The sequence below is a fragment of the Acomys minous genome (assembly GCF_964271855.1).
Source record: "Acomys minous genome assembly, chromosome: 14".
Taxonomy (NCBI): Eukaryota; Metazoa; Chordata; class Mammalia; order Rodentia; family Muridae; genus Acomys; species Acomys minous.
In genome coordinates, this window is record NC_140496.1 from 13,700,009 (window position 1) to 13,725,051 (window position 25,043).

General features: G+C 44.7%; 1 protein-coding gene across 3 annotated transcripts in view; it reads right to left on the reverse strand.

Annotated features, from left to right (window-relative positions):
• The window catches only part of WWOX (WW domain containing oxidoreductase), a 918,103-nt gene that overhangs the window by 612,366 nt on the left and 280,694 nt on the right, over positions 1 to 25,043 (reverse strand). For 2 of the 3 annotated variants that reach the window (XM_084756913.1, XM_084756915.1), the window contains one exon: positions 21,433 to 21,697. In XM_084756913.1, the coding sequence (XP_084613039.1) occupies positions 21,433 to 21,697 (265 nt within the window). Of the gene's footprint in view, positions 1 to 136; positions 294 to 21,432; positions 21,698 to 25,043 lie in introns of those variants that run through there. The other variant, XM_084756914.1, reaches the window with a different exon arrangement.

Here is a 25,043-nt window from a genome sequence, read left to right on the forward strand (position 1 = left end):
CTGAACTCAAGGTGTCCATCTTCTATTTATGGTCACCAGAATGGCGCAAGGTCCATTGCACCTTGCTAAAACACCAGATTAGTTCAAACTCTTTTATTGCACCACACGTTGGACAAGTGGTCATGTCTAACGTTCATTTAAATTTGCAAAAGCAAAGACACAGTGGGTGACAAGACTTCTCTGCCATAGGCCACACCGACTTTCTCTCCTACAAAATGGTGGGTATCTTCAGGAAAGCCAGGCTTCTGTTGATTTCTTTTGTGTTCTCAGTCTCAGAAGAAGATATCTGTTCTCTTGAAATACAAGCATTTGGGTTGGGGAAAGGAGAAAAAAGGGAAATTAGTACCCTGGAAAATGGGTGGTTTCATTAGACTGAAAAAAAAAAAAAAAAACTAAGAGACTGTCGGAATGAATACGGAATGGACTGACAGTCACCTCCAGAAGGCAAGATGGGACTCATTCTTGCAACAAATCTCCTTACTTGCTCCTGGCCACAGAGGATCCCAAATGCCAGAGCTGTGAGCCCCTTCCTTAGCTATAATATCACACTGCTGGCAAGGCTAGCTGCACGGCATGCGTAGAGAGCCTAGAGTCCAAGATGGATCAGTGGGAGCCCTGGCCTACACAAGGAAGCTGTGCCAAGGCAGGCAGTGAGGGACAGCTTCAGAGCAGAGATATTTCAATCTGATTATCTGCTCTGCCATCCTGCAGCTGTGTGCTCAAGGCAGGTCATTCAGAGTCGTGATTTCCTGACTTGTAAACTAGGTATACTGAGTCAGAACTGTACTTCTGTGGCAAGTAAACAGAATGACTTCTTTAAGAACAATTCTTGGTGCCTGGTCTGCCAACTCAACAAATGCTTCTTCTCCACCTTTTATTACCAATGCCTCTCAAAATGATCCTGAGTGCTTGCTGAGAACAGCCCAGACTAAACAATTCTAAAACAGCCTTGCACATTTCAATTCAGTTTTAAGGGAAACCACTTGGACTCTATGCATCGGTATATTTCAAATATTCTCAATCTACCCAACGCTGGAGGCCAGTCTCAGCATGGGCATGAATGAGATGGAGATACATGATTGATGGATAACATATGTACATTAATATCCATGGTCACATGGTCCCAGGCTGGTGACCCATGACCTCCTAAGAACCATGAAGATGTCTTGTGACTCTTTGCTTTCACCCTTATCCAACACCTTTAAAACAACAGCAGATTCCTGAAGGCTAACACCAGAATTCGTGGGGTGTTTTGTTGCTTGGCTTTGCTTTTTGTTTGTTTGTTTGCTTGCTTCCCTAGGTTACTGACCGTGGTATATATTTCCACTTCTGCTGTGTTGCAACTACCCAATCCCACCTGCTGTATAAAAACTTTTTTTTAAAAAAAAGAACTCAATAAAATAATCACAATAAACATTCCAAGTGACACCAGAGTACAAAGTCACAAAGGTAAGGAGATTTGGGGGGCAATGATGAACTCAGCTTTTAATTCTTGTTGAAAATCCTATACTTTAATATGCGCGTGAAAGGTTATGCTGAAATAGTCTATAATAAAAAACAATTAAAAATAGTCTATTATAATAATAATTTAAAAACTGTCCTGGTTTTAAGACTATCAGCAGCATACCCCAGCATCTACCGACTGAGCTGCAGGGCAGCTTTGCCTTAATGGACGCTGTGGGGTTACCTTCTCAGGAAGCATGCGGCCTGGCTTTATGAAGCCCTCACATCTACAACCTCTGTGTCCCTTTGTTTAACTCTTGGCACATCACACAAGGATGAAGTCTTGCTGCTGGCTTACCAGGAGAGCGGCTTAAGGGCAATGCTCACACTTGATTAGTTTAAAGGAGAGGAGGTCAGGGTATCGAGTGGGCGCTTTTCTGTAAGAAAATTATTTTTAATTTATATAAAAAGGCATGGTGAGGCGTTTTGCCAGCTTACATTTTCTTTCCTTTGCTCTCTTCTATTTCCTCAACTACACATGACAATAAAAATATGTCTACAGGGCAAGCATATCTTATATGATTAGAAATTTACCTATGAAGTGCTAAGCTCTACCGTTCGCCTCTAAGAATGGTGCACATAGGAAGAGTTTTAGCACCAAGCCCTGGGAGTGTTGGAGATTTCTGCCCTAGATAAGACAAACAGGAAGATTCTTTACTGGGGATCTGGAAAGACAGGTCAGCAGTTAAGAACATGTGCTGCTCATTTCAGCACCCACATGGAGGCTCACAATAGCCCACAGTCTAAGTTACAGGGGGTTCAACGACCTCTTCTGACCTCTGCAGACACCAGGCATGCACACAGTGCACACACATGCATTCAGAAATAAAACAGAGACATAAAATGAATTACAGGTTTTTTGTTTTTTTTAAAAAAACCTTAATGGAACTAAGAGGATGAAGTACTTCTAAACAGCTTAGGCAGCTAAAGAAATGGTTAGCAATACACAACTGATAACAAAAATGATAAAACTTAGGGACAGGTGGCCCAAGTGGTGCTGGGAAGTGCCTTAATCTGGCCGGTTTTCAGATAGAGAACTAAGTACTCGCGAATCTGCTAGACACAGCTTCCTGGGATTTCAAAATCAAGCTAAACAGTTTTTTTTGGGGGGGGGAGTTGTTTTTATCTGTGAGGTCTAGGGGGTCTTTAGTATAAACGGATTTGCAATTAGGTAGATGGTGTAATTTTTAAATGTTTACCAGCATCTGAACTAGAAGGTGAGTTCCTAGGAAGTTCACTGGCAAATGTAACAGTGCTCATTAATGGAGGGTGCGCACACACACACACACGTCCACGAGGCTACAACTACATCACATGCCTTTAAGACTTGAAGTGCTGAGGTAAAGAAAGCATATGAGCTGTAGCAGGAGCGAGTCACATGGCAGAAACCACAGATGAAGACGGATGAAGATAGGGATGCGGATGGATAGGAAGGATAAACTGGTAAAAGGCAGAAGCATGAACCGTTAGAATCCATGCCATTTGGAAGAAGCACGAAACCCACTGGCTGGATGTTAAACGGTGTACTTTTCTAAACTATTTGGTTAGAAAACAGATGCATCCATTCAAGATACACTCAACATGAGGTGCCATGAAGCCATGAACTAGGGGCGTGTCTCAGGGTGGCCAAAAGGCTTCAGTCCTCATAGGCGCAAGCCGGAAGGGTCTCTTGATACAGTCCTAGCTTCGGTTTCCTCCTCTGAGCTACGGCTGTAGCCTAGACAACCTCTAAGGTCACAATAAATGGTGAGGCATATGAGAAGGCAAAAGGCAGGCCCAGCCCATCCTAACTATACTCAGTGCCTAAGGATCTGTGTCTCCAAAGTCATGGACGGTAACCCATTAGTGGGGCCAAGAACCTGGGAGTACGCCAAAGAATCATAAAAGTGAAGCAAACTAAATGCAGAGGTGACACGGGGAGTGGAAATCATTGGAAAGGAAGGTTTTGCGCCCCCACCTCTCTCTGTCTCTGTCTCTGTCTCTCTCTCTGTCTCTGTCTCTCTGTCTCTCTCTCTCTCTCTCTCTGTCTCTCTCTCTCTCTCTCTCTCTCTCTCTCTCTCTCTCTCTCTCTCTCTCTCTGTGTGTGTGTGTGTGTGTGTGTGTGTTCCTCCATTCTCCAGGCTCAATAAGAATACACTAAATACTTCATCACCTACCCCTCCCCGAATTAAATTTCTCCAAGCTATTTCTACCCCCAAATCATCACACACTGAAGAAACTTGGTGTGTGACCTATAGAAATTTACTGGTATGGGTCTGAGTACGTATATGTGTGTGTGTATGTGTGTGTGTGTGTGTGTGTATATATATATATATATATATGCATATATATGTATTCTTATGCATGTGCACATATAAACATATGCATTTTAATGTCAGATTATCTTCACAGCATGGATGCCAAATACATTAATTGCTGTTCACACATTACACAGTAAGTTTAAATGACCACTGTGCTTTAAAAGTGGGAGAAGAGAGTAACTGAGAGGCTATTCTGCTATCCCTGAGAAGCAGGAACAGGAGGGAGGAACACAACTCCAAAGACAGCAAGTGAGGGCAGGTCACACGCCTTTATCTCTTGGGATTTTTCCTCCTTTTTTCTCTCTGAGAATCAAGGAGATGAGAGCCCCAACGTCATGTATACTTATGGGGTCCTCATAAAGGCTCAAAGCAGACACTTTAGTAAAGTGTCTGTTAGACTCCTAAGGCGTTGCACTTGTGAATAAAACATCATCATGTAAAATTAAAAACAACAACAACGCTAAATCGAAAAGAAGATGGAGCTATGAGGATGGCTCACCACTTGGGCTCCCCCAGAGCATTAGAATTCAGATCCCAGCCTCACTCCAGGCAGCTTACAACTACCTCTAACTCCAGCTCCAAGGAGGCCCGAGGATCCATTATGGTCTCTGTGGGCACCTGCACATACATGCACACACATACATGCAAACACATATAAATAAAAACATAATATAAATAAACGATTAAAAATAAAGAGAAAAGATTCTTTACTTTCAACCACTAGCTTCGGTAGAATTCACCTCACTTTGAATACGCCATTTGTACACATCACAAAGTGACATTGGGAATGTTCTTTATCTAAAGACTTGTAAGAAGTCATTCCTCTGAATGGGTCTCAGCAACAACCTCAGCCAACTGGAAACCCTGTCTGTGTCAGATCTGTAGTGGAGGGTTTGCTTCCTCTGGGTAATCTTGTTCTGGGAGCTGTAACAAGAGATCCAAGAAAAGCCTATGGAAACATACACTACTGAGGATAATGGTAAACAGACAACAACAAAACAAAGGGTGCAGGCAAGTGTGCATGCACACATGTACACTCAGAGAGAACGTTACAAGCCAGTTGAAACATACCACTTGCCCTTCGAGTACACTGGAGACTAATACTGTAGGACAAGAACAAACTGTGTGACATTTCAACATCAAATAAGCCAATCCCTCTGATAGTATCACCTACCATAGTGCCTGCTGAAATGTTGCCAGCCCTCGGGGAACACACATCTTTTTTTTTCTCCAAACAATGCAAGCTAATCTTCCCGGGGGCGATCCATCAACGCCAGGAGTACTAATTTGATAGCTCCGTCATCAGATGGCATCACAGATTTCATTACATATTTTAAATCATGTTAACATGGTTTGCTAATGTTGGAATTCACTAAAAGGCCACAGCTATTTAAATAACGAATGGCCACAATAATGGTACACATATTACAAAAGTGACACACGTTATCTTCTACGGATCCTCTTCCTCATTAGCTAAGAGTCGTCAACATAGAGATCTATCAAGATGTTTCAGAGACGGTGCCGAGTCATGGGTGAAGTCGTTATTTGTAGGAATTAACAATATACCTATCCAAAGGAAGAGTACATTCAATTACATTAGAATACTGCTGCACACTAGCTCCATCAGATATCCTTCAGGTAAGACAATTTTAATTTGACTGCCTAAAATAGAGGAGACCGAAAAAAAAAATATTTAGTTAGCACTAAATTACACTTAAAAGATTGGATAGTTTCTTTCACTTGTGTATTTACAGATACACACAGATAGAGCAACAAATACATTCAGAAATGAGTATATCTCATATGTGTGCGTGCCCACTGAGTGCGCATGGGCATGTCACACACTATATAATCTGGCTGTGTCCACAGTCACCCTTCCATGTTATAGCTCTAGTTCTCCTGCTTCTGTCTCTGGACATACTTGTGGCATTTCCAAGTGGTCCTTCTCATGACCACCACTCTAAACCCATCTTCCTCTTCCCAAAGTCACTTTTTGCTCTCATAAAAAGGATACCTAAGACGTCCAGAGACCACTAGAGACAAGACGTGATGGGTAGGTAGTACAGATGCTGGGCAGGTACACTCCAGTCAGTTGGAAAGGACTCTAGTGCCACTCCACGGCCTGGAGTCAAGTGGCCTCAGGCAAAGCTATTTATTCCCTTCCAGCTCCCCTGATAGCAGTGGAGAATACAGGCTGAGTGTGGTGGGGTACACTGGTAGTCCCAGCACACAGGAGACTGAGGTAGGAAAGCCTCAAGTTGGAGGCCAGCTACAAAGTGTAACCGCATTTCTAAGATAAAGAAAACAAAAGAAAGAGAATATTATCTTCAAAGAAACAAGGGTCGAAGTGCCTCAACTCCTGGAACACAGAAGGTATTCAATAAAAACTCAGTCACTTACACTGTCCTCACTACCCTCACCACCACTGCCCTCACTGCCACATCCCCATCGTCGTCCTCACTGCCACCATCCCCATTGTCCTCACAGCCATCAACCACCACTGTCCTCAGAGCCATCATCACCACTGTCCTCACTGTCCTCATCACCACTGTCCTCATTACCACTGTCCCCACTGCCACCATCACCATTGTCTTCACTGACATCCTCACCTCTGTTTTCACTGTCATCATCTCCACTCTCCTTAACACCAACAAATGATCCTAAGATGCAAAATCCATTTGTTATCTACCCCTCACCAAGAGTTCAAAGCCAGCCTAGGTTACAGAATGAGTTCAAAGCCAGCTAGGGATGCATAGTAAGACCCTGTTGCACAGAACTGAAACAAAAACTAACCAACCAACCAAACACACAAACACAAACCAGCAGAGGTTATCAGGTGTAATTATATTGCTTCATTAAATATTTGCTTCAGAAACAGATGGATATGAATAGTTTACACATACTGGTCCCAACACAGAAAGAAAATATTTAGTAGTATCCAAAAAAATTTAAAGATGCCTTATTCAGAGTGACATGAGGCACCTGATCAGCAAGTGCTAACCTACGTCACCCAAGGTGTTTGGAAGCTCAGAAAAGAGTTTCCTCAGCAAGGCTCCCAGAGACCAAGCCTGGATACGTGAGAAGCTGAGAGTAACAAAAGCACTCGCTAGCCATGTCTTGAGTATCAGCTAAGAAGCCAGTAGAGGTCCTTCTGCCAAATTTACTATATATGTTCCAGGTTGAAATATTCGTCATAAAAAAATTGGCTGGTAGCAACTCTGTGTGGGGAAATGCAGATGTGCTCTCCCTAAAACTATGTTTACGAGGAAGAGAACTCTCAATGGAAAAAGCTGTGAAAAGCCAGTGCTCTTAACTATATGTGCGTGGTTCAAAAATCAGAGTAGAATATTTAGTCAGCAAAACGAAACATAACCTGAATCAAGAAAAACACAAATGTTGACAAGTACTGATGCAATGCTGATTAAAAAGATTTATTCATAAATAAATAGTTTTTAAAGGCCCAATTCCACAGGATCAAAGTGGTGGTGCTGGGCCAGGGAGATGGCATGGCGGATTCAAGTGGTTGGCTCGCGAACATGAGGCCCTGAGCTTGGATCCGCTTGGAAAGCTGAACATGGTACTCCAGTGCTCCAGTGGCAAGATGGGGGGGTGGGGGGGGAGTGTAGAAACAGGAGAATCTTTGCAAGCTCTTGGCCCAGGTAGGTCTGGCATAAGCATCTACAGACAACAAGAGACCCAGCGGAAAGGGAGAACAGTTGCCCGACCTCCACACACCTGTTGTGACACATGCACCCTCTCCCCAAATCCTCACATGAATGTGTACAAGATTTTCTTTTGCTTTTCATGGTAGAACTGAATTGGCTGGCTCCAGCTTCTTCACCCAAAACAGACTGTCATCCCTCATACTAAGCAGCGGAGCGTAAGCTCAATAAACCAATTTATTCACCTATTATTTCCTTCTACAAGCATCCATGGCATGACTTTTGTCAGCGCCTTCTGTCCTCACAAACCATCTTAATAAATGAACTGAATAAGAAATCAAATTCCTACCAAGATAAGCTAAAGACACAAAATGGCTCACGGGGAAGATGACAGTAGGGTTAGGGGAGGGATCGCTAGAGAAACAGGAAGCGAAAGACAAAGCAACAAAAAGGGAATAAACCAGGAGCTGATGAAACTATAATAGATATTAAAATACGAGATAACTGATCAAAAGGCTGGCCAGCTGGGCAGTGGTGCACTTGATAAGGAGCGTGGGGTGGGAAGGATAGCCCAGGGGGTAAAGCCATTTGCACTGCAAGTGTGAAGACTTAAGAGTTCCGTTCCCACAACCCAAGCAGAAAGTTTACATGATGGCACCTGTTTGTCATCCCAGGGCTGGGGAAGTGGAGACAGGAGGAACCTGGGACTCCCTGCCCAACTGATGGACTCTACAACAACAGACCTTATCTCAAAGATGGACAGAATTCCTGAGCATAATCTTCAAGGCTGTCTTCGGGCCTCCATACACACATGTGTATGCATACCACGCACACTTGGGTGCCCTAATATTTGTGTCACCACACCCCCAACACACACACACAAAAGATTCAGCTGCTGGTTGAGGCCAGATTGGGATTAAATAGAAAAGCCAGCCCAGCCCAGGCTTCATTGAGACCCTGTCTCAAAAACCACAAACACCAATCAAATGCTGGTATTGTCGGTTATTAATAAAAAACACACTTTAAAAAAAGCCTTCTACAATTCCAAAGACAGAAATAGTAATCTCGGAGTCTCTATCGTTTTTCCAGCATAATCCACACTGTATAATCTACACTGCTGAGTATAGTTAGTTCAGAGGTGTGTCCAAAAGAGCACATCATGGTAAAGCTACTTGTGGTCTGTACTAAGAGATTTTATCCCGTGCATGATGGCGCACACCTTTGATCCCAGAACTCACACAATAGAGAGAGACCCTGTCTCAAAGGGTGCTTGGCACCTGCAGAGCTTCAGTTCCCACATGTGACAGATAGTATCCTTAACAAAGCTCTTCTTTGCAATCTTGACAATAAGGAAAGGTCACTGTGGCTGGCAGATCTGAAGCAAACCTACAGTTAAAGTTGCACCGGGTGACCCAGGTTGGAGCCTTGCCTCCACCTCCAACAATGTCCAGGTGCTGGGATGCAGTCTCTCGTCCACAGCACACAGGAAGCCCCTCCCAGAAAGGGCTGCTGGGATCCAGGCAGAAGCTGGACCCTGCTTTCCATGCAAAGCCTTTTGGCTCCATCTGGCACTGGTTCCAACCAAACTAAGACAAGCACCCTCCACCCTCCTGCCTTGGAGTCTTGGGAAGTAAATAGTCCAGGGCACAAAAGATGCTTGGTACAAAGTCAGTCCCAGTAAATGCAACCTGTTTGCATTGTCTTCCGGAACTACTTATCTGACAGCTTTCAGGGAGGATCTTCTGCTATAATGAATTACCAATTCATTGTGTCCAGGTGAAGCTGGAAGAGATGAGCTCATCATACAAGGTATTGGTTGGTTTGTTTGGGCCTAAAAGGCCTTCCATCGCCCTAGGGCCAAAGATGAACCTAGGGGGACCTCGTCCTGCCCTGGTGAAGGAACGAAAGATGAGACACAACCAGACAACACGCACCAGTGATTCAGAATCAGGGAGCCCGGGAGAAAGGGTGTATTCTGTTCAAGCAGAAGAAACCTGCCAGCTTCTTCCTGAGGCTTGGAGCAGGAGGACAGGAAGGAACAAGGCGTGTTGCTCTCGCTGGTGTGTGCTGGAGAACTTAGTTCTCCCAAAGGACGCTGCAGTTACTTTCTTTTGAACATCTTCACAAACCCTCCCTCATAGGAAACCTGCCGCTGGTTCATGTTGAGATTTCAAACATGCTACTTTCATTAGCTCTGTCTTTTATGGGTGCACAGAATCAACAGAGGGTTCAGTGACACGAAGCTCATACGGAAGCCAAGCAGCGATGCTGAACTCAAAAGAAGAAAAACAGACTTACTGTGTTCACCTGCCTAAGAATATTAAAATATCAAAAAAGTTTTCGAGTTCCCAGATTTTTATGGCTTTTTTCCCCTGTTTTAAAGAGCGAGAATACTAAGAAAACATTGCACAGGTCACAGCAGTTGATGTACGGTATTTTTTTTGGACCTGGCAAATATACTTTTTATAACTTTTCTCTGAAACAAGGAACTTTGTGGCTCAGGTTTCTTGGACACTGGCACTGTTTATTCTTCCTCTTTTCTGATCGGCCAGAGGAGTTTTCTCTCTGTTCTTCAAATAAATAAGATTCCCCAGCTGAGCAAACACCATATATTCCCGGGGATTACTTTGGCTTCTTAAAGAATATTTCACTCTTTCTCTTTTTTTTTTCTAGAAATGTAAATGATTAAAGAGACTCCAGCACAAGAAACTTAAGAAGCAAATGTTGATAGTGATGTTAATCCTCTAGGTGATGCATGAAGAAGCAGAAAGCCTCCACTCAGGGGAAACTGCTTGATTGTTCTAGAGAATTCTGAAGACGGCTGAATAAGGTATCTTATTAGGCAATGTAATGGGTAGGTGAAGGCAATGAGAGAAAAATTTCTTTAACATTTAAAATCAACCTATCTGTTCTGAAAAAAAAATTAAAAAGCAATGCAAAAAATTGCTTTTCTTCTTAGTTCTTTGTTAAAAAAAAAAAACAAAAAAACAAAAAAACTAGCAGCCCAGAACAGTAACAACTGTTCCTAGAGAGGGACTGAGCAAAGCAAACAGAATGAGATTTCTCACAGGCTTGGCAATGATTGGCAAACTTTATCTAGTTTTACTAAGAAAGTTAAATTTCTGTCCAATTTTTGAAATTCCTATCCAATGTCAGCAACATGAGCTTCTTTAGAAAAGGCCTTCAGTGAACCCCTCTACTGAAGCCATGCGAGACGTGGCCTTTGGGATGGACACGCATGTCCACATCCTTTCATCTTCGTCATAAGGCTTCTTACAGAAGAACTAAATCTTATCTCCCATCACAAAGCAGAAATGTGTAAACACACATAGAAAAGGAACAGGATACACTGGATACCTCTGGCTGTCCAGGAAGCGGCTCGAGCAGAAGGCAGGAAGGACGTGATCAGCAGGAGAGAAGGGCAAGGCTGAGCCACTGGCAACAGGTACCTTGGCTTTAGACAAGGAGCTCTGTGTCAGGGCCTGTGGGTACCCCTGCCACAGGAGCACAGTAACAGGGACAACTCCCTCCCCTCCCCCCCAAAAAAACCCCTAACCATCCATACAATCACAAAAATAACCAAACTACTTAACAAAACTCCCAGAGTGCTGGACAGGCAGCAAGACACACCTCCCCCCTTAGCAAACAATACAGGAAAGGAGTAAGGTGGTAGGCTGTGGTTGGCTGGCAGAGGGCTGTGTTTCCTTTCCGGTAGGGCACACTGGTCCCTTTGTAGTGCCCACACTTTATGCTGCTTTCTCTCCCCTCTCCCTGCTGCATAGAGTGTCTGAATAGTTTTGCACTCCATACCCGAGTCACTACTCAGTTTACTGAGATGCTATTAGCTTTACTGCAGGGTTGGATACTATGTAAACAGAGAAAACTCTAAACTTCCATTAGATGAGAAAGTGGTAAACCCTTGGCTCCTGTTAAAATAAACTCTTACAGCAAGGAAAGGGGAAGACCCAGTTGCTCTGAAAACAAATTGGGATTCAGGTTTGAGTTTTCTTTGTTGGTTACAAAAACATCACCTTACACTTCAAGGGAGTGGGGTGGGGGTTGGGGGGGTGGAGGGGAATCAATGTGTCCAACAAGTTAGACAGAGATCACCGCTCACCGGAAAGAACATTCTGGAAAGTCACGGGACAACACAAACCCTGGGCATTTGTTTAATTGTGCTGGCCTCTAGCATCTAAACTGCACTCGGGCCAAAAATTACTGGAAAGACATATGAAATTGGAGCAAAGGAAACTGGAACAGGGAGGATCAAAGGCGGCCCGTGCCTGAATAGAGGAGTGACGGGGAGGGCGACAACGATGTAGAGAGAGGTGGTGCTCCCCAACCGCCCGTGGGTCCTCGGGAGAAAAGAAGAGGGAGATAAAGCTGGTGGATTTCAAATCTTGGTTAAGTGTTCATTAAGTAATTTGTCACACACACACACTGGTTTTCTCCTCTCGGGCACTCATTCAGGAACAAAGGCTGATTTAAACTTGAAACGCTGTAATGAAAAGAAAAAGAAAAAAGAGAGAGAGAGATAGAAAGGAAAGAAAAGAATGGAAGGCAGGCCTGGAGAACTAGGGTAATACCCTCACAAAGCCACTTTTTAACAAAAGGGGACAGTTTCTCTTCAATGCTAAGGTGTGTTGTCAGGGAGTGGCGGCAAGCAGGCACCCCCACAAAGGTTGAAATTGACCCCAGACTTTTTATATGCCCCCCTTACACGCTGGAAGTTGAGGTGTGGGGGAGAATCAGGACTGTAATGTCATCTTTAGTGGCATAGGCTACCTGAAGCCTGCCAGGACTACTTGAGACCTTGTATCAAAAACTAAAGATGCTGAGTGCATCTGCGCATGCCTTTAATTTCAGCACCAGGGAAGCAGAGGCAGGCAGATTTCCGTGAAGTTCAAGTCAGCCTAGTCTACAAAGAGAGCCCCAGGCTAGTCAGAACCACACGGTGAGACTTTGTCTCAAAACGCCAAAATAAATAAATACAAAAAACATTTTTTTGGTGGTGGGTAAGTGCATGAAACTTTATGTGCTAGTGAAAGATTAAAATCCACTGTAATGCTCCACAGCTTCAATTCCACACAGCTACTCTGACTTTGGGCCTAGTTGATTTCAGTTTTTTCCTTTTTAATTTAATAACAAAGTTTACAATATTTTTTTAAGAGGAAAAAGGAAAGTAGTAAAAAAGTTCAATCAGGTCCACAGTGAATAGTGTCAGGGTATCCCAGTTAGTACAGTGCTGGCCTAGTGTGCCTTGAGCCCTGGGCTCTACCCTCAGCACTGCATAGATCTGTCATGGTGTTGCTTGCTGGCAATCCCAGGACTTGAGAGGCAGAGGCAGGAGGATCAGGAGTTAAAGGTCATCCTCGGTGATACACTAAGTTCAGGGCAAGTTTGGGCTATATGACATCCTGTCTGAAACAAAAAAATAAAGTGAACATACATACAAAAAGTCAACCTCACGGTGTGTCTAGTGTTTCAGACTTGTGTCTAAGGGGCTGGCCAGTTCATTGTTTTTCAGGAGAAAAGCACCTGTGACAGGCATGGGGCCCACATTAGGAGCAGGGACACCTGGTTGAGACCCATGAACATGCAACCAGAAGAGAAGTAAATTGTGGCATATGCCAAGCATGAGGAACAACCACTGTAGGGCTTCACTTCCGTCTGTGACAGGGAATGCGAGCCTGCGGAAGCAGAGAGCAGAGGGGCAAATGTGGCTCAGATGAAATAAACGCTGGAGATGTGTACAGCCTGGAGAGGGAATTACTCAAGGCGGCCACAGTGGCTGAAATACACTAAAACAAGAGGGCGGATACTTTGGCATGCATGGAGACATAACATTCTGGGCAGGCATCAATCAACTATGCAAGGAACTACCCTAAAAACTTGCCATTAATTAGCCATTTAATGAGATAATATACATCTCCTTCCAAGGCTTTCAACCCTAGCTCAGTCTCTTCCAGTGCTCAGTCACGCCGGCTGGAAATCAGCCTGTTTTTCCGAATCACTCGGCAAAGTGAAACTTTTCCTTTTCCTCTCTCATCTCTTTTCAACAAGCATGCTTTCCCTAGCACTGTGGGTTTCAGTCATTCTCTAGCGCACCCCCTTCCCCACCGTGTGGCTGACTACCCTGTCACATGAGCACCCTTCACACCAGCTTCGTGCAACCATCATGCCTGCCCTCTCCTCTCCAGTCTCCTCTTCAGGGCACCTGCTGAGATTTGCAGCTTCCTTGCTCTGGGAGTTTTTCTTCAAGCACAAATAAACTCCACTTTCCCCTTGGATCATGAAGGGAACTCTCCAAACTCCAGTAACATGACCATCTACCACATGCTTGGAAATGGGTAAGGATAGATAGATATTAAGCTGGTAACATGAACACTGTACATACACACACATACACACACACACATATATAAACACCTACATGTAGCCAGACATAGACACACAGACATGTACACATATACACACATACATGCATAACACACGCATACACTAATACATACATATAGCCGTACATGCATAATAACCAGGGCAATAGCAAAAATGTTCATTGGCTTCACAGGGACAAACACTTTATAGTATGTGTTTATACAAGAAAGAGACAGGGGATTGCATTCATCAATCACACAAGCACCCACAAAACTGAGTTAAAGCTGCAGTATGTGGAGGAAAGTGATAGTAACTGCTCAAGTGTTGCAGCTTGGCTGTGAGGTATCTAAACACTTGATCCCGGGCTAGTGGTACTTTCTGGTAGGTTTTGGGACCCAAGGACAAGATTACAACCCATCCCCACTTCTGGCTCAAATTCTGTTTCCTGTTTGCCACCAGGAAACAGACAGCTGCCCCCACACTGCCTCTGCCACGGACAGGGCCTGCCACCACGCCACGAGGGACTGAGAATCCTCTGAACCCTGAGCCAAACAAATCCTTCCATCTAGCATGTAAGCCATTTATTCAGAGTGATGCGGAACATAGCTAATAAGGTGCGTTTCTGTATGCAGCTGACATTAAACCTCCATGACATCAAATTCTCACTACAAGGCAGTAAGAATTCCACGTGATGCTTATCAAGTATCTGTGTAGCAGATGCTGCATACATATGCTGACTTCCACCTCTCAATGCACTCTATGAGGTTGGTATAGACCTGGCGTTTCATGGAACTCTTAATGAAGGTATGAAACTGGCTCATGAGTTAGGATAGAGGGGAGCTGGCATTTGATCTGAGAACCACCTGACTCTAGAATGTTCCCTAACTGTCCCACAGCTCTCAACATAAACATCTTCCTTTCAAATACGCTTCTCAGAGTGAATCCAGTGTTGTGGCTTGTGACCAGGAAGGAGCCTGAGGATCTTTGGCTCTGACCCCAGCTCCCCTGTCTACCATGAGGCTATGAGACCTGGCCTCACCATTTCTTTGTGTGCACACTCTGAACTGCAGTCCCTCCCCACATCAGAGAGACTGGAGGCAAAGGACGCACTCCCGACCTTCAGCTAGAAACAGGCAACATTCTTCCCTTTCCTTTATGCCTAGAGATAAAATGATGTAAAGACCAAACTGCCACTTTTGAATATTAAATTAAAGCATACAGGGACTATCTTTTGAGGTTACAGCTGTGGAAAGGCTGGGAAGGAGAGATGCTGGTTGGGTCCTTCACTCTTCACTTAGCATGCACCCAGGGCTTTCAGGGGACTCCTAGTTCTTCCCTCCCTGGTTTTTTTGTGACATCACATGACAGGAACCTTGTTCTAATCTGAGAGACCCCAAATGTGGGGTGTCATGCAGGGTGAGCAGATGTGGTTAAGAACAGAGAGAATGGTATATTCAAGAATGACAAATTCAGAAGGGGAAAAAAAAAACCACATGGCTTGTCTGACTGGAGCTGGGGCTCATGATATGGAACAGTGAACCCAGGTTCCTTCTGTTTCATCCTCATGCTCTCTCGTGGCCACGCCATAAGCAGACAGTTTAAGTCACTGAATAGCGGATCCTTTTATCTTGTCATCGAAGCTTTGTTCCTTACACTAGAATCTCAGAGAAGGTCAGCTCTGTGCTTTGCTAGGGTCCTAACACCTGGAACAGGGATAATGAACTTCACTCGGGATGCTCGGAACAGGAAAAGATGGCTGCTCACAGGCCAGTTCTGAGTCTGAATCCTCACTGAGGAAGGGAAGGGAGTGGGGAGCGAGGCTACCACTCCACCTTGCCCTCGGTACTTGCACAGAACACAATGACTGGCACTGCCACTGTGTAAGCACTAAATGAAAGCCAAGACAATGGGCAAGGCGCTTCCCACTGTGGAGCCAAACACACCACTGGCTGCCTCAGGGCCTCAGAATCGACAAGAAAATTAAATAAGAACCGCCCCCCCCCCAGATCTTATTCCAACCATCGTTCAGTGTGAATTAATAGCTCTCAGTGCACAGGCACTGAACTGATACAGAAAACTGACCTAAGGCAGGTTGAATTATTACAAAACGACCAGAGAGAAAGAAGGGGACAAAGTTTTAAAACGAGCCACCTAAAAATTCCAAATTCTTTGCTCTTTTGAAATCTACCGAATGCACTGAGCTTGGGACTCAGCAAATATCATATACTTTCAAGCGCTGGACAGGATGGAGAAGTGTCTGGTAAATCCTAGGCCAGCGGTCACCTGGAAGGTAAGAAGGCTGTCTGAGGCTGCAGGAAGATGGCCTCTGTAAAGGTAAGAGCTGAGCCACTGGAGGAGCCACAGTAGGAAAGTTCATGTGTGGCCTGGCCACAGGGATCCCAAAAGTCCTTTCCTACTCTACCTGGCCTGTAGGAACACAGAAATCAGAGAATTCCACTTGTGCCTGGAAGGCTCAAAATACTGAGATTAACAAGGAATGCAGATTTCCATGTTGCTGAATGTATTTTCTTTTCTCAACAGGAAAGAAAGGAAAATAAAAAAACAAAAGCAAAAACAAACCAAAGCCAGGAAGCCTGAGTGATTCCTCTTTCCTTCCTTGCGTGGGACACACCAATAAAGATTCAAACATGAGGCGGGTCCTTGAATGCACCCCCAGAGCAGCCTGCTGCGGGCCTTTGAAGGTGGTAAAGGGAGAGACGTATTTTGCTAAAACACTAATTTAAAGAACAAATCAACATTCATTATACCCTTCATTATGTTTTAAAATTGCACAACTATAAATCACTGGGCTACGGGTTATTCAAGGGCAGAGTTACCCAGCTTGGCTCTGTAGAAGGTTAGAAGAATGCTATGTTATGCTTTCTTTGCTTATAATTTATAACTCTGCGAAGAGACCCAGTCTTGCAGGTCCATCCATTAGCCGGGTAGGCGCACATCTGTTAAGACTTGCTACAATGGCTGCCTTTTCATGGCCACAGGAAGAGAAACCCAATACTTTTCAGAAGACCTACAAACTCAAGCCATTTTTTCCCCTAAAATGTGAACTGATTTGAAAACACAGTTCCCTAAAACATCTGCTAAGCTCTTGTTACCCAAACACATGATACTCTTTCCGACAGTTACCTGCCAACACAAATATTTGGTTGCTCCAAACACCCTTCGAGGCACGTGACTGTGCTCAACTTGAAATTTACATGCTGAGCCACAGAGGGCTAGCTTGGCCCTGGGACCTCTGGTGAGGATGTTGTTTATTGGAGTTCAAAACTAATGTGGAAAAATAGAGGGGAGGGGGGGTCAAGAAGGTGCTGTCAAATGTTTTAAAGAGGAAACTTAACAACACAATCAGACATACGTGGCACAGGCACTACGATCTGCTTGGCCAAGGAAATGGAGCAGGGAGGAACTGGCGACGGTTCTGGGGCTGAGAATGGCATTTTCTTGAATAGGCTCTCAACACTGTTCTTGGGCCAGACAGAGGTCATTCTGATGCCACAGAAGGTGACGGAAAGATGAACATGGCGATGCCAAGACTTGAAGCATCGTGATGTCATGTGGGAGGCACCACGGTGTCCCTTAGCTGGGAGTATAGTGAGGACTGCAAAGCCCTCAAACAAGGTAGCACACACCAATAGCCAAAATCAGCCCGAACAGTCTCTTATGTTATTGGATTACAGCACAGGTCAGGCTACATGAATTGGGATGTCATGAACGAATATGCACATGTAACTATACCATGTATGCTAACATACAGTACACACATAGACACACATACGTAAAACACTACTTACAGACAGAGACCTCAACACAAAGTACCCACAATGGTGTGACTTTATCATGTGAACATTCTCACCAAACTGTGGTTTCCTTTAAGACGTTTCAGGGAATGTTACTGAAAAAAAAAATCTTAACTCAAACAACATTTAACATAACCTATTTCCATTTTGCTCATTCTGCTTATTTTATCATAAATTTGAGGGATGAGGAATGAGCACCTCTTTCCCAGAACCCCCAGGACACCTGCCCTCTGGCCTCCAGAGGAAGAGTGTGGCAGAGATGTGGCTTTGCCGGTAGGGGGCGCTGTGCTGAGAATTAGTCCCTGTGAGTTTCTCATTAGTGATTATTATACTGCAGGAGGCCCAAATGCAAAAATTAATTAATTTCAAAGTGATAATGCATTTACAGCAACAATTAGAAACGTATAACTGTAAAAGGGCAACATTTAAAAGACATATTACATTTAATAAAGTTGCACGAGAGCATCCAATTGTAAAATTACTGATCTGCAACAATAGTCCTTAAAGAGCCACTTAAAATAGCCCGACTCCATGAAGGGTGACCTAATTACGGTAACTAAAATCACCATAGTCACAGCGAGTCACAGCAAATAAAGAAGGGACGTTGATATTAAAACACTGCTGCTTAATGCTTGCGGGAGCTGGCTGCATGGAGAAGGGGAGGCCAGGCTTCCGATAGCCAGGCAGGGTAGGATTTCTCCTTCCCTGGGCCTTGTACGATAGAGAGTATGCACAGGCTAGGCTTACGTCATGGGGAAGATGCTTTCAGTAAGGTGAAATGGAGGAGGGACTTTGAAGCACAAACGGCGCCGCCCTCCCCTAGAGAGACTGGTGTTTGGGACTCTACCATGCACATGGGATGGGGACTCTGATACACGTGGTTAGTGTCTCAAAACACAGCTTCATGAAAATTACAGAAGTGAATCTATTATGCAAGAAATAAACGCTTCATCACTATGGAGAGGTGTGTGAGGATGACGGCATGAGAGAAAGACATCGCCTTGTGGGCGGTCCGATCTGTCCTGCTGGGGAACGTGACCACATCTACCTCCACTCCTCCTGTTTCCTTCTTTTCTTGCTGCAGAGTCCTAAATACCTGCAGTGCAGCAGAGACTGGTGAGTTTGACAAGTGCTGGCTTCATCTTCCCTCTTATCTCTTCCCTCCTCCTCAAATTCCATCCTTCCTCTTTCGTCCTCCTGATCTCCTTCCTCCCTCCTCCTGGGATCCCTCCTCCCTCCTCCTGAAATTCCATCCTCCCTCTTTCATCCTCCTGATCTTCTTCCTCCCTCCTCCTGGGATCCCTCCTCCCTCCTCCTGAAATTCCATCCTCCCTCTTTCATCTTCCTGATCTCCTTCCTCACTCCTCCTGGGATCCTTCCTCCCTCTTATCTCCACCCTCCTCCTGAAATCCCATCATCCTCCCTCTTTCATCCTCCTGATCTCCTTCCTCCCTCTTATCTCCTCCCTCCTCCTGAAATTCCATCCTTGTTCTTTCATCCTCCTGATCTCCTTCCTCCCTTCTCCTGGGATCCCTCCTCCCTCCTGAAGAACTCAGCAATAGAGAACTCAATGCCAAAGCGCCACCATCCATCTAGACAGGTCACTGTTACCATAGACAACCTAAAAAGACTATGTGTTCCACAATCTTGTTAATCTCTGCACCTGGGCTCGTGCGCCAGCACTGAGTAGGCCATCCAGTGCTATACAGTGAGATTCTGTCTGAACAAATGACCATATAAACACCAAGGAATGCAGTCACCAGCAAGAGCTGAAGTGCACTTCAGTATTCAAGGTGCCGATTCTTGATCACTTAGATATAGGAGAATGGAAAGTTCCAGGCCAGCTGGGTAGGTCTGAGGCCACCACCCCAGGTTCTCCTATGCAATCTTGCCAGTAATCGCGAAAGAGAGAGGAACAGAGTTGTCAAATCTCCCCCTATACCTGCCCCCAGGCACCCTATGTGTCATAACCAAAATCACTATAGTCACCAGAAATAGCTATTTGATTTACTAGAATTTTTAGCCCCATGACCCTTGTTATGTCTGTCATCCACAACTGAGGCATAGAAAAGGACTTTATAGACATGAGTGCTGCTCAAAGAAGCAAGAATAACTGGGTCCAGAAGATAAGCAGTATACATCATACGCTGCACACGGCTTGCTGCACATGATATGGCCACCACAAGACACGTGTGGCTAGTTAAACTAAAATTGAACAGAACTTGGAATTTCCTTAGTGTAGTGCCCATGGCAAGGTCTCAATTGCTACAAGTGGCCAGTGGCCAGACAGTGACCAAAAAACAAATCTGATGTCCGTGATCTGAGTTATATATAACGTGGCAGGATTAAATGTCTGAGGCAACTTCCTCAAGTTGTCCTCATCCCAAGGAAGACACTGGGCCTTGATCCCCTGGGAACAAATGGGCCTGGATCCCCAAGGAACACACTGGGCCTTGATAGGGAGAGCTGGTGGTTCTACTGTGCCAGGCAGCTGCTCACTACCCTGGCCACCACCACAAGGATAGCGAGTCCTAAGATACATCCAAAGCTCCAAGTATGTGTACATGTGTGTGAAGAATAATTTCTACCACTCAAAAACAGCATCAGTAACTGCACCAAGGATATATCAACTTAAAGGGAAACATTTTTACTATTTATCCCATGTGTGTATGTGTGGAGCGTGCACAAACACACACGTGTGTGATGGTGCGCACACCCATGGGTGCATGTATGTAAGTTGGAGGTAGATGTTGCGCTCTTCCTTTAGCACTCTTTACTATATTGTAACTTGTTTATTTATTTAGAGACAGGCTTCTCATTGACCCTGGAACTTGAGGCACTGAGATCCCCTCAGATGACCCTAACACCAGCGTTACAAATGCACAAAGCCGCCCCCCAGCTTTCACCTCTCTGCTGGGGAGCTGAATCCAGTTCTTCAGACTGATACAGAACACACTTATCCCACTAAGTCATCGCCCAGGCCCTAAAAGAAACATTTTTTTTTCAAAAGCTGAGGCTCAGAAAATCAACCTTCTGTGTATGCCATGTAACAGGCACCTTCTTCATTCAAGTCATTTTGGGTTCATGAATTCACAGAAAAGGTTTTCACACACCATTGATAAACAACCGACAAAGATGTAAAATCTTCATACTCAGCTTTGTGAACATTTCAGTTCTAACCACAGCGGTGTGACTCATCCAAGATATTTGTCTTCAGGGATATGAAGGAGAAACCACACTCTAGCCACAAAGCCTCCTCCAGGAAAGAGCTACACCCTGACCTCCATGATAGAAGCATCTAGAACGTTCACCACAAAGATCTAAATGAGCCCAGAACGATGCCTACGAACACTCATTAGCCCACATTTTTTTCAATCAACACAGAGTACACAGATCAAGTCTGTTTTCCACCAAGTACATGTTAGAAGTTTGTGAATCCAAAGCAGAAATCACACTGAGAGGAAACAAGCCATTGTTGCACCCCTCAGCCCAAACCTCCAAATTTTCAGCTGTTCTCCACCTAACAGTGACAATCAACATCTCCTATCTAAGCAAGAACTATGGTAGAGCGACTGACCCAACCTAAACTGACAGATGTGTTGGAGAGCTTTCGCTAATGAATAAACAGCTGATGCTGTTATGCTCAATACCAGGCCCATGACAACCGCTGACGATGAGACCCACAGGTAGATAGATACACAGGTCTGGATTTCCAGGCCCTTTTTGTGAAGCGGACCAAAAGCATCTGTGAGGTACCGGAAGCCATCCACTTACCATGGACTTGGTGAAGGGCCTGGCCAAGGTGAAAAGCAGTGTGTAGACCCACGAGTTTCGATGAAGGGACGAGAACATCATGTTTCCAGGGTGCAGTGCATTCGAGGTGACCCCTCGTGGGGAGAGGCGACGGTGCAGCTCATTGGAGAAGAGGATGTTGCAGAGCTTGGATCTGTTGTAGGCCAGCATGGCCCAGTAGTCACTCTGTGACGGAGACAGGCGGCTGAGGTCGAGTTTCCCAGAGGAGTTGTTAATATCTGTAAATCTGAAAAACAGAAAGTGTGGCGTAAAACACGGGTGATGGAGCTTGCCTAGGGCTTTGGAGTTTGGTTTGAAATCTCAGCTAACTGTGGAGATGTGATTTACCAGTCCTCACGACCATGTCCTTTAAAAATAGAAGACAGTGACTTAACACACTGCCAATGAATTTGATCCAAAGACGGAAGGTGAGCCTGCATCCAAAAGAGCAGCAGGCCAATTAAACTCAAGGTCCCTTGTGCCTCCAAATACCTGCTTCAAACCTACAATGGCAACACACAGAAAGCTCAGGAGGGAGAATCACCCTGAGCTTGGGGCTATCCTGGGCTACAGTGAGTTCCAGACTAGACTGAGTTGCTAAGTAAGATCTGACCTCAAAAGTCAAGAAAGAAAATCTCTTTCCATCTCCCTTCCTTTCTCTCTCTCTCTCTCTCTCTCTCTCTCTCTCTCTCTCTCTCTCTCTCTCTGTGTGTGTGTGTGTGTGTGTGTTGTGTGTGTGTGTGTGTGTGTGTGTGTGTGTGTGTCTGCACTCCTCAAGATCTTCAAGCACCAAGTTCAAGGGTAATTTAATGGAAACAAGCTTTAGATAAAAGGTGGCTGCATTAGGAAAGCAGTATCACATTCCTAACCTTTGGCAGGGCTTTCCCAGATCATGTTAGCCAAATGCATGAGTTCTGTATATTTTCATTTGAGCATCCAAGTTAATACAGATGAGCTGTCTTGCCTCCAAGACTCTTTTCCAGATTAAAAATTAACGATCATAAAAGGGCTGTAACCTTGGTGAGGTGCCATTGAAAGTCTTTTACATTTAAAAAATGAATGTAAACAAAGCCAAAAACAAGTTCTGGCTGAGTCTACTGTTTGTAAGCATGGGCATGGCATGGACACACACAAATCAAAGTAACTAGTTGATGTTTTAAAATCTGACAGAGCCGTTAAACACTAGCTGATTGTTTTGTTTCTACCTGCCTCTCTCTTTCTTTGTTTAAAAAAAAAAAAAAGAGCAATGACTGCCTTTTTAAAAAAAAAATGGATGAGAAGAAACAAGCAAAAGGAATGTTCTAGATAGCATCACATTTGTTTTGGACTCTGCATATTTGGCTTCATTATGATAGTTATGGGCTTTGTATAGGATCATGGTTAGACTTAATCCTGCTGTGACGTAACACCATGACCAAAAGGAAAGGTTGTACAAAGATTATGCTTCCACAGCACTCTCCATCATCGAAGGAAGTCAGGACAGGAACTCAAACAGGGCAGGAACCTGGAGGCAGGAGCTGATGCAGAGGCCATGGAAGGGTGTTGCTTACTGGCTTCAGCCATATGGCTTGCTCAGGCTGCTTTCTCATAGAATCCAAGACTACCAGCCCAAGAATGGTATTGCCCACAATGGGCTGGGTCCTTCTCCATCAATGGCCAATTAAGAAAATGCTCTACAGCTCTGACTACAGCCCCAGCTTATGGAGGCATTTTCTCTCCATCTTCTTAAATGGCTTTAACTTGTGTCAACTGACATAAAACTATGCCGCACAACTGACCCCTTGTCAACAAACATATCTGTTAAGCTATAACGTTTTTTCTTATTCATCTCCAAGATCTCACATTAAAAACATAAATAACTTTAAAAGTCTTACAGCCTTTACAAATTCAAACACTTTAAAATTCGGGGCCTTCAAAAGTTCAAAGGCTCATTTAAAATCGAAAATCCCTTTTAAAACTCAGACACTCCATTGTGGGCTCCTGCAAAATAAAAATTAGGTTAAACACTTCCTTACTTCAAGAGGGAAGAACCTGAGCACAGTCACAATCTGAATGAAGCAAAACTAAACTCCAACAGTGTAAATACTCAATACCCAATATCTGGGATGCACACACTGTCTTCTGGACTCCTCCGAGCAGCTTGGGTCACTTCTCGGACACTGTCCTCGGCAGCACCCACAGCTTGTCTTTGCTGCTGCTAGGCTGGCTCCACTCCACGGCTGCTGCTGGTTTCAGTGGCCCTCCCATAGTACTATTGTCTCCAAAATGCTGGGCTCTTCTGCTGCAACTGGGCTGCACTTCCACCAATAGCTTCTCCTGGGCTCTCTTCACAGTGCCAAGCCTCCCTCAACTTCTCTGCACGACCCCTTCAGTCCTGGGCATTCAACTGCCACTGAGGCTCCACCTTCAACAATGGCCTCTCCCGGCGTCTCAGCTGTTCTCCATGACGATTTCATGCCTTCCAAACAAGTACCACCTGGGTGACTCTGAACACTACTAAGTTTGGCGGCCAGCAGGATGCATAACCTTGGCTGCCTCTTTAACACAACTCCCCTGTGCGGACTCTCAGGAACACCTTCCAGAAGATCTCACCTCAGTGATGCTGGTCTCTTCTTAGTCATTGTCAATTTCTCTGCTCTAGCTGACCAGCATCAATTGTCGAAGTAATGGGAAGGTTTCGGTTCAGCGGTGCTGGTCTCTTGTTAATTACAACTGGCTCTTAAGCTCCAGCTGACCAGAATCACAGTATCTTAATGCAAAATAGAAAACATGGGCCATGGCCCCAATCTTTAAGTAACTCCCAGCAGGGGTCAGGGAAGGCAGATGCCCTGCAAGGAGGGCAGGAAGTGTGCTCCGTGAGTGTGCCCCATGGGCACTCAGTCAGATGCAAAGTTTGGGTGGAATCCGCAGTCTCCAGCTTGTGCCTCATGTACATGCACAGTCTTAACACCTACTACGGAACCTTCAATCCCATGCAACAACTATGCAAATGAGGGACGAAAGCACTCTTGGGTGTCCTGGGGTTCAGAAGTGTGAGCACTGATTCAATATTGGTGCCACTGGAATTGGTGCCTACCTGCTGACAGTGTTTGTAGGGGTGATTTACACAGGACACATTTGATTATCTTTCCCTGTAGTCCCGCCCAAATAGTTCAATGATGGAACACATGCTATTTTGTTTCCGGTTCACGCTTTCCTTAATTTTGACTTACGCCATTCTACTGAACTAAAAAGACATGTTTCTGCAGGGGAGGTGGTATTATTTTTTTTTTTAACTTGATTTCAATATAGTAATGAGGTGTTAAAGCAAGGGGAGGGCCTGTCACAGAAAGGGGCTGCTGAGTTTCAAACCTGGAGATCCGAGGTGTGAGACATGAGTCGGAAAAGTTACTATTGAGAGAAGAAAAGGGTATCAAGCCCACACAAATATTTGAAAGGTGTGGAATAAACATCACACCCCTCACGGGTCCCCTCAAGGGTCCCCTCAATGCTTCTTTCTCTTCCTGCTCCTACAAAAAATCTCTTTAGCAAAAGTATTCACATGAACTCAGCCTGGGGACACTTCTTCCAGGAAGCTCTCCCAGCTTGACGCC